The sequence below is a fragment of the Pteropus vampyrus genome, unplaced genomic scaffold (assembly GCF_000151845.1).
Source record: "Pteropus vampyrus isolate Shadow unplaced genomic scaffold, Pvam_2.0 Scaffold261, whole genome shotgun sequence".
Lineage (NCBI taxonomy): Eukaryota > Metazoa > Chordata > Mammalia > Chiroptera > Pteropodidae > Pteropus > Pteropus vampyrus.
The window spans coordinates 3,242,820-3,253,225 of record NW_011889042.1 but is presented as its reverse complement, the minus strand read 5'-3'; the positions used below and the strand labels follow the sequence as shown (position 1 = coordinate 3,253,225).

Genomic DNA, 10,406 nt, shown 5'->3' with positions numbered 1-10,406 from the left:
CGGTGAAGCTGTTGCAGCCCGGCAGGCAGTTCACACTGGCAGAGCAAGAACCGCACAAGCCCCGGTGACTCACCTCATCACATCATGGCCTTTTCTTTCCTGGGGCCCCTCTCCCCTTCCTTCCTTAGACACATGCAAACAATCACTGTCCCTCAGGACCCCTGGGGTCTGGAAGAAACAAGAACCTCACCATAGCTCCAGAAAGTTCCTTCTTTGCCCTTATGACAAAAGCCTGGTTTCCTTGGTCACCAGGCCCAGGCCCACTCAAGGCTGCCCCATCCCCAGAATTTATACCAGGAGCATATGGTATCAATTCGGGTAACTCCCCTCCTCCCTTAACCCACTTTCTGAACCAGCTGGCCCTGGTCCTTCCTGAAGAGGGGACAGACATAACCATGGACCCAAATCAGGGCCGTTAATAAACGAGCATCAAGATGGAAAGAGAAGGAGCTGTTTTCTGTTGAGTGTGTTCCTCAGCGTAAAAGTATATACAGTCCCGGCCACAAAGCCCTCCTCAGATGGGCCCCCTCTGGGCATTTGGGGTTTTCTCCCCTCACTGATCTGAGTGGGGGGTATGAATCTCCAGGTTCGCCACTAACACATGATGTTAGGGGTTTCGAGCCAGCCAGTAGTGACGTTAATCTTTTTTAGGGGAGTGTGATTTGACCAGAAGCTTGGACCATTCTACAAAATTATTAGTCTCAAGTCTTTGGTTCTCCAGTGCATCAGTTCCCTACCTGAGATACGCTGATATTAACCAGCGGATATCAGCACCAGCCAGTCAGAAGCAGATTAGGTTTGAGAGAACAAGCAGAAACTGCAATCTTATAGGACTGACAACTGCTATAACCGACACACAAGACATTGACACTGACTTCCCTGTCAGCCCGGGGAATGAGCAAATACTCTCCATGTATCTGTGTAGTATTTAAGATGAGCCAGGCAACTCTGGATATGTCAAGACTTGTAAATACCAGGCTGAGTTTGTACCTCTCAGTAATATATTTGTATGTATGTATATGGCGACAGGGAAAAAGAAATAACCATCGCTGATGCCCTCTTAATCCTCCCCCTGGTTTTAAAGCATTTCTTCTCCTTCCCTTCTGAAATAGACTGAATTTCAGCAAAGCTTAAAAAATATATTATATATAAAATTGATCGTTCCTGCATTTGGGTCCCTGAGCTGATTTGGTTTTAATTTAGTCATACAGTTCTCTCAGGTTGGACATAATTGCTGGCCCTCTCTATCTCTCTCTCCCGCCTTCAGGCTAAGCTCTAGAAAAAAAACGGGAGCCAAGGACGTGGTGGCCAGGCACACTGCTGGAGTGTAATCCCCCTCGCTCTGTTCAAGACATGCGATAATAATTCACAGCTGAGTGTTTCTCCTTTCATTATCAGAAACAAGTTTATCTTTTCATGCTGACTTTGCCCATTCGATCATCTGTATTAATTTATAGTGGGCACAGAAAGAAGCCTGTGGAGTGAGGTCCCTAGCTCTGTTCCCAGGAAGGCCCTTGGCTGCCCAGCTCCCATTCTTCAGAACTTTCAAGCAAGGAGTGGCTGGCCGTGAAGAGGGACCCATGCAGGTTTTCACTCTTGACGGCCAGTTGGACCCAGCATCCATTGAGCACCCAGTATTATGGGGGAACATAGATAAGTCACTGTTGCTTTGGAGAACATAGAGTCCCAAGAGACCCCTGAGAGCCACCCGCTTGTCCACACGCCCAGTCTTGAGGAGTTCCTTGCTAATAGGGAGACAGATCTATGTGCTGTGGAGTTTTTAATCAAGGCAGACAGAGACGATGGTAGAAGTGAGTGTTGGAGGGGACAATGACCCTGACCTCTTGTCTCCGGCGTTAGCCTACCAGCATAGCTCCTCTACACATTACTTTCAATCAGTTTCTTTAAATTCTCTAAAGTAAACAAAAACCCTAAAATCCAATGTGATGAATTAACAGAGCCCTGGTCTCAAAGAATATCACCTAGGCTTATGTTCTCGGTCCTACACTGTACGGGGGGCCTGGGCTAGGAATGGGGGTCACCAGTCAGCCCATACTCCCTGCTACCAGGCCCTAGACGCACGTGTAATGAATTCTATTTTGGCAGCACATTACCTTCTGAACTGGACATAGTAAGAACAGGCCCACCATTGCATTGGCTTCACCCTGAGCGGCACATGCTCTGTCCCCAGAAATGTGCCAAGGGCACCAGGGCCTCCCGCCGGAGATTAAACCTGGCAGCAACAGATGATTCACACAGTGGGTGACTGGGATTGTCTTGAGGGCTGGCCTTGCCCTTTGGGAAAATGTGAACCCCCCCCGCCCCCCCACCAAACTGGGATCTGGGTCCAAAGCTGGGTCTTGGCTGGATCCTGGCTTGTCCCAGATATGTGGGCTGAGCTCACCTGGAAAGGACTTTATAAACAGTTCCTTCCTCTGGATCAGTTATAATCCACTTTTCAGACCTGAGAGCCACAGGTGCCCTCCCAGCAGGGGCCCCCTCACAGTCCTAGGCTCTAGCTTTCTGCCTCAGGTCCAGTGGCATCACTTAGGGATCATACAGAAATACCTAGACATCCACGCCTCTCCTAGACCTACAGTGAAGCTGTTCTAATTCTCATTGCCTGCCCCTACAATCTCCCCTGCTCCCCATGACTTATTCCACCCTCAGCCCGGCCCTTTCTGACCCCACCTGGGCAGAGCTACACTCAGGCTGTGCGCCAGCCAGAAGTAGGCATCTCCTGGGCTTGCCTTAAAACCCCGAGGGCAAAGGTGCCCAGAGCTTTGGGTCTAAGTGAGGTCTAGGTGAGGGACTAAGCCTGAAGGACAGACCTTTGCTAAAGTCTCAGGGATAAGATTCTCTGGCTTTCCTCAGTCAGGGTGTTTTGGTTTATTTTGTTGTTGTTTTTCCCTTGATGGGCAAGAAATTCTTCCTTTTAGCCGATGTAAAATGCCTCTCACTTTAACTCAAATATATTTCTTCTTTCTGGCCTCAGTGAGATTTCATGTCCTTGCTTTCCTGCCTCCATCCTTGGAGTTCTTTCTTCAGGTCCAAGATGATTAAATGCATCAAGGGGACGAATTGGATCCTTTTGTAAATCACCTCCTGATTTGTATGGCAAGCGAACTGTATTTTCCTATATCAGATTTTCCTAAATCTACATATGGTACCTGCTTTGTTGGGCTCTGCATATGCAGCTGTTTCAAAAATAGGTGTATTTGTTTTAAACTCGACAAATCACAGAGTGCTTACTCTTTTTCATTCTTGCCGCAGCCCACTGAGAGTCAGGCTGACTAAGGCAGGCAGCACTCACATATGAGGACTCCAGTGAGTAAGGGGTTGACACCGAGGTCAGGGCCGGGTCACACTCAGGTCTTCTGACTCCAAGTCCAGTGCTCCCTCTCTCCACATCCTGGCTGCCTCCCTGAACATACTGGCTACCTGGATGGATAAGCACAGAGGATGCTGGGAGACGAGGGTCGAGGCGAAGAGGAGCTTGTCCAGGATTAAACCACTGCTGTGGGTGCTGCCCAGGGCAGCTGATGGAGAAAAGTGAGCACCCCGAACAACCAGCCTGGTGCAGAGCTTGGTCCAGGCCACTTAACACTCACAGCTTCTGCTGCAAAAAACGCCAAGCTATTTGCAAGACATTGTCCTCTTCTGAGACAGGAATCGTAATGTCCCACTTATAAATCTCAGCTCTTATTTATTCAGCAATATGTACTGAGAGCCTTTCCTTTTCACACACACACACACACACACACACACACACACACACACACACACACACACACACACACACACACACACACACGCTGAAGAAGGGACCAGCCCTGAACTTGACTGCTTCTTCCTGACAACTGCACCCTCTGGCGGAGACCCACAGCCCACTATTTCACCCCTGGCTGGGGGATATCTGCAAGGTGACTTCGACCTGGGGCTTAGGCATTGGGAGGAACAAGTTTATTTAATAATATAGATTTTAAAGCTGCATTCTAATACAGTGCCTTCTCTATGCTGATTTTAGTGTCATTTGATGGGAAGATGACTGAGTGGGGAAGGGTGATTCAGGCCGAAGAAGAGCTGCTTATTGTGAAATTTCCTTCAGACCAACTCTTAAGCTACAGGCCTAGGCACATAAGACCAGGAGAGGTAGCCAAGGAAAGACAAAATACCACCAGCCCTCTTGTCTTGTAAGCCTATGGAGGGGGATGTCTGGACAGCATCCTTCCATGGGCATGCTGCATCCTGTGTCCCAGTCTGCTTCTACTGGCTGGATTAGTCTCTGCGTGGTTCTCCCTGTGCTAGAAGGAGCCAATACTGAAACCTCCCTTATTCCCAGCCCCTAGATGGGTGGGCCTGCCCACCATCTTCCTGGATCCTCATCTAGCCAGAGGAAAAAGAAGCCAAAAAATCTATCTTCCACTGTTGCTCCCTACTCCCTGAAACAGAACAGGCTGGTTACTTGTTAGTTACTTTATAGGAGGCGGGTCAGGTGCCTGGGTGAACCCGGAGTCCACTATCTGAGCTCTCTCCATTTTCCCTAGCCCAGAGGAAAAGAGTGTGTTAGACCAAGATAATACCGCCTTTTGAACATCTCAGCTTGATATTTGCCTCCATGAGTGAGAAGGGCCAAATGTTATCTGCAAGCTTAATCTTCTATATTCAAAAATCTCATCCTCTTTGTCTGCCAGAGCCTTCCCAAATCAGCCATTCACTTGCTCTAAGCCTTTGTGATTTTTTTTTTTCTCTTTAACCTGTTCTTTTCATCAGCCAGTTTATTCATTTCTTGGCTACACCTTCCAAGGGGCCTCACCATGGGGCCTCCTGCCCCAGAGGGCATCTGAGGGAGCAGCTTCTCTTTCCTCTGCTGAGTCAGAAGCCAAGCCCCGCTTGGTGTGGTCTCTCTTTGTATCTATCTTCTTGTCCCCATCGCAGTCCCCTGCCAGCCTGGCTTCTGTGCATTGTCACTGCCATCTTCCCATCCAGGGACCATCCACGTCTGGCTCTTTGACCCCCACCAGCAGTAGGGAACTGCAGCCACAGACTCCGGGCAAGGCATGGCCGAGAGGGGAGTACGGCGGTCACAGGGCGGAGACGGAAATGCTGAGGGGGCAGAGAGAGAAGAGCCTTGTGAGGAGCTGTCCTTCGGAGCCCTGAAAATGTGTGCATCCCAGATGGTCTGGTTCTTCGACATTAGCCATAGCCCAGAAGTGACCAGCCCCAGACTCACCTCGAGCTTTAAAAATCAATGAGAACGTACTTTTTTGCATGTAAAAAAAAAAAAAAAAATTTTTTTTCCATTCTGGAAAAGAAAACCTTTAAGCTACTAAGGAAAACTGGAGACAATATTAACCTGGTTGACAGACTTTGGCCCTCACTGGGGAGGAGATGATGGAATTTGGGGGAGGGTTAAGGAGGGGGCCCAAGGCAATGTCTCCTCCCCCTGCCTTCTCCCCCCACCACTCTGGGGACCAGTGGGTGTGAAGTCCTGCCTCTGCAGGTACATTCCTAGCTCTTCTTCTCAGTCGAATTTATATCTGAAGATAACTAACGGCAAGCAGGAATCTCGGTCTGATATGCTTTAGCGATAAATTGGTTCAATCAGTATGTTCTGCATTCATACTTCTTTGTCTTTTTTTTTTTTAAACAAAAGGAAAAAAAAAGTTTAAATCCCCCTTTCCTTCTACTGCAGGAGGTGAGTGTGTGGGTGTCCTGTAGAATATCATTGGCATTCACCCAGCTTCGGCCCCAGCCTCCAGATTTGCCATCCCCACCCCATCCCCTCCCTCCATCCCCTGCTCTTCACCCGAAAGGGGAACCTCTGCCACCATCATTACGGTTACGATAAGATGCCCAGATTTTCTTTTCCATGACATACCCCATCCTCCGACCACGTTCAGTATGGACTGGACAACTTTCATGCAGAGACATAAATGGGAAGGGTGGAAAGGGAGGGAGTAGCCAGTGGGGAGGGGGGAAGTGGTTTGGGGGGGCTGGAGAATGGAGATCTTTTTTGTCTTTTTTAAAACAAATTTGTCATTTAATGGATCCAAAAGCAAACAAACAAGAAAAAGTGAAACAAAAAAAAATCAAAAATCCCTTCCCCAAAGATTTTTTTTCCTAGACACAAATTGCTTTGTTTCCTGTCACGTTTTAATATCAATATTAACACAATGTGTAGTCTAAAACTAGTTCCTTTGTAGTTTGCATGGGATGTGAATGCTGTCTCAACGTGCCCAGATCTAGACAAGACTGCATGAGCATCAATTCAGATGTGAAAAAAAATCTCTCTCTTTCTCTCTCTCTCTTCCATATATATCTCTATTTCTATTGTGATAATTTGGTGGGCAGTGAAGCACCTCCGGTTGGTTGCCGTAGTGTGTTGAATGATTGTTTTTTTATTCTCTATATTTTTGGAGCTCCGAGCTTCTTAGTAGTAGCCTGGGCTGAGTATTCTTGAGTCCCTGCTAATGTTTTCGCATGGCCTTGGTTGAGTGTTAGAAGTTGGGCCTCAGCTGTTTTTCTCGAGTGTTTGGCTTGTGATGACCGGTGCATGCCTGGCTTCTGGCCTCATACCCAGCTCTATTCTCTGCACACCAGTCCTGAATAGCTACAGTGCTCAACCGAATTTTGGCGCGCCCGCTTCCCCGGCAGGCTCCAATCCGGCGCGGCCCGGAGGCTTCCCGGGGGCCAACAGCCCAGGACCTGTCGCCGATCTCTACGGCCCTGCCAGCCAGGACTCCGGAGTGGGGAATTACATAAGTGCAGCCAGCCCACAGCCGGGCTCCGGCTTTGGCCACGGCATAGCTGTAAGTACCTGTCCTCCCCTGCCCTCCTGCCCCCGCCTACCTGCGCATCTCCCGTGACCTATGGGGAGAGTGTGCTGGAAAAGCCCAGAGTTGGGAGCCGAGGAGAGGGCGGTGGGTCCCCATCCACGTCACATCAGCCACCTGGGGCTGAAGCTCTTCTGTTCAGATGTTACCTGAGCACCTGTGGGCCAGGGCATGTGATGGAGTGGAAGCAGTGTGAGCAGGTCAGGTGCAGAGCACAACTCCATCATCTTCAGCCCACGCAACCTTGAGCCACTTATATAACCCATCACCTCCCTCACTGAAAAAGGAAAATAAGTCAAAAGATTAAGAATTAATGGAAATAGGTTATGTCGCCTGCTGGCACACAGTAGGTCCTCAGTGTCAGCCCCTGATCTTGACCTCTGCCTTCTGGAGATTGTCATGTGGGCCTGGACCTCAGCTGCAGACCCCCCAACTCAGAGTAGCAACCTTAGTCGTTCGAGTCCCCCAGCCAAAGGTCCAGTGGCAGTGCTGGTGCCTGGGATGTGGTGTGGGGTGCAGGTCCTCCCCAGGAGGTTCCCTTTGCTAATGTTTCTTAGTTTTTAGGTTCCAAGTAAGTTCCCATTCGTGTTCTTTAGCTGTGCCCCACTCCAAGGCCAGATGCATTTGATATTTGTAATGCTCTGTGGTTCTATAATCTGACTAATCCAGGCCATGGAAATTTGCTTAACAGATTTGCATGCTGTTTTCAGATTGTATTGTTCTTTCCCCTCCCGGTGTGTGTGAGCATGAATGTGCCTGAGCCCACTCGCTCGCTGTCCCATCCATTTGGGAAACAGAAAATCGGCCAACTTCTCCCGAGCCAACCTGAGCATTTTGGAGGCCGTTTGGCTTTGAGCTAAGATGGGAGTGTCCGCTGTCCCAGGTCCTGTCCCCCTCAGGAGAGGGCTGTGCTGGGGAGAGCAAAGCCAGTGCTGACAGTGTGAGGCACCAGGATGGCCAGATCCTGCCCCTGGACTTGGGAGCCATACACACACACACACACGCACACACGCACAGTCTCACACGTGTATAATTTCTCACACAATCTCTCACACGTGCATACATTCTCTCGCACGCACGCACGTACGTGCATACACACACTTTGTCTCACGTGCACAATTTCTCACAATCTCTCACACATGCATACATTCTCTCTATCTCTCTCACACGCACACACACACTCCTGCCAGCCCTGGCCTATGCAGCTTGGGTCCTTGTTCAGTTCTACTCCCAAGCCAAAGTCACTTAAGTCAGCAGTTTGATGAGTCAGACCTCCTCGGAGCAGCTGTAGTACCCAATCCAGAGTGTTATCATTCAGCCGAGAGCTGCATCGGTTTGGGAGACCGTCTGTCACCATGTAGAACACAACTCATTTCCATGTTCAGCACCCAGAAACACAGGCCCTGTTTGTTCTTGAAAAACCTGGGTGTCTTGACCCGTGGTCTGTGATGGTTTTTGTTTTGTCTGCACGGGCTTGCTTCCTCCGCAGCCAGAGCCGTTGGGACTGTGGACAGAGACACTGTCATCTCTACGCTCCAGGAGTCAGGGCAACAGTGTCCCTCATTTGGGGCACGAGCCTCCCTTTCCCATCACGCACCCACCCCCCTGAATCTGGCTCTCGATTTTCCCCTGGGTCCGAACACAGGCTTGGGACGGGGAGTGGGGGCTGGAGGGGTTGGAGCTGGAGAGGGTGTCATCATCCTGGCCCTTCATGGCACGGTGTCTCAGAATTACATATTCATGCTGGCAACCACAGTCTAGCCCCAGACATAATTTCCTTTCCCAGAATATGACAATCTGTTCCATGTATAGCGTGCTGATGACCTTAACAATTGTGCAATTTTAGGGACCTTTGATTGCAACGGCCTTTACAAATGGATACCATTGAGCAGGTGCTTTCGTTGCCATCCCACTCTGAGGTATTACCTTCTCTGCCATGTGTCTCCGCCCTGCCGGGCGTGTCCGTACCTGTATGTGCCCTGGGCATGCAAGTACGCACGGGCCCGGATCTCGTCGCATCAACATCTCTCCTCTCTCTGGACCCCTTTTCGGGGGGCGGGGGGGGCAAAAAAAAATCCCGTCTTTTAATCTCTCATCCCTTTCTCCAGTTTTAATCATGACCCCCACTTTTTTTTTTTTTCTTCTCGATTTGGTTCTTTTGATTCCTTTTCTTTATCTTCCCCTCCCCTCATCTTTCTTTGTCTTGAAATACAATCAAGAGCGTGGGAAACTGGAGGGAGATCTCGTGCTGTGCCCATCCCCTCATCCCAGGGGGATGAGGCAGGGGAACACTGGGCTTCTGCCAGGCCTGCGGTGGGGGCCAGGCCTCCCCGCAGGGTCCTGGGAGCTGACGTTGAGGGTTGCTGGGCCCTTTCGGCTTCCCGGAGCTCCCTGGCCTCAGCCAATGGGTTTCCTACAGTCGAACAGCCAGACTCCATCTTTCAGTGAAAAGAAAACATTTTTGCCAGTAACTACTGAGTAATTATCCAGATTACCGCTCGAAAAGCAAATTAAATTAACGATATCACCTGCGTAATGTGGATTTGGATCCCTGCCAGTTTCCTAACCTTTTAAACTGAGCTCCAGTTAATTAAACATTTTTTAAATCACTTCGATGGGGCTATGGAAGGGGTGGAGTGGAGGAGAGGGAGGTTGGGCCAGTCAGTGAGGGAGCTTCTTGTCATATTCTCATTTGAAAATGAATCTCTGTCGTTCTTGGGGAGAGCACAAGGAAGTGAGAGGGATTCTCTCGTGAAAGCCAAATGCGTACTGTGTTAGCACATTAGTTTGGGGGTTGGCACATGGGTCTGTCTCTTTGGAAGAGAGTGACAGTAGAAGCCTGGGAATGGGTCCCACTCGGAAAATCCCAGCTAGGACATGAGCGCCTGTCATCCTGGGAGCCGGGACGTAGCAGAAGCCAGGCTGGAGATGGATTCGCTACTTTGGTTTGCAGTTCGTAGTACGCTTCTCTTGTAGAGGGCTCACTCTCTACAAGGGGCACCAGGCCCCCGGGTCAGCCAGGAATCTAGAGTGGGCTCAGTGGGGAGACCAAGTTAAGTTGAGCTCCATAAATTTCTTTTGGATTTCTCTAACGTTGCTGCTAAGGAATCACCTTAACTAACGCAACTGCCTCTCTTAACCAAATAAACCATGTGTGGACTCTCCCCGCAACCCCTCGCCTCCACTTCCCTTAGAGCACTGACCCAGCCATTGCTGGCCAGAGCCAGAGGCCACTAACAGTTTGAAGGAGAGCTACTGACTGCTAATTAAACTGGATTTGGGGCCCCAGGGAAAGTAAGGTTCCTCTGAGACCAAAGTAGACTGAGAAATCTGAGAACTCGGGAGGAGGAAGCTGGCAGCAGCCCTTTGTGGAGTCAGATGATGAGGGGTTTAAACCACCACCAAGTGCGGCAGATCCACTGGGGCCGCCAGCACTCCTTCCCTTCCTCCCCTGAAAAACGAGGGTGGTCTAGGGCTTCCACTTGTAGCCCATGCCCTCCAAGGCCACTGCAGCCTCTCCATGGGGTAGGGGGTGGGGCAAAGCTGCTGCCAGCCCATCCTCCATGCAGC

The 10,406-nt window shown here is 50.0% G+C and overlaps 1 protein-coding gene across 1 annotated transcript in view; it reads left to right on the top strand.

The window, feature by feature from the left end:
• The window catches only part of LOC105302139 (RNA-binding protein Musashi homolog 2), a 264,916-nt gene that overhangs the window by 247,932 nt on the left and 6,578 nt on the right, over nucleotides 1-10,406 (top strand). Inside the window, exons 9-10 of the mRNA XM_011375105.2 lie at nucleotides 6,658-6,812; nucleotides 8,683-8,755. Of these exons, the coding sequence (XP_011373407.2) occupies nucleotides 6,658-6,812; nucleotides 8,683-8,724 (197 nt within the window). The 3' untranslated portion in view covers nucleotides 8,725-8,755. The remainder of the gene's footprint in view (nucleotides 1-6,657; nucleotides 6,813-8,682; nucleotides 8,756-10,406) is intronic.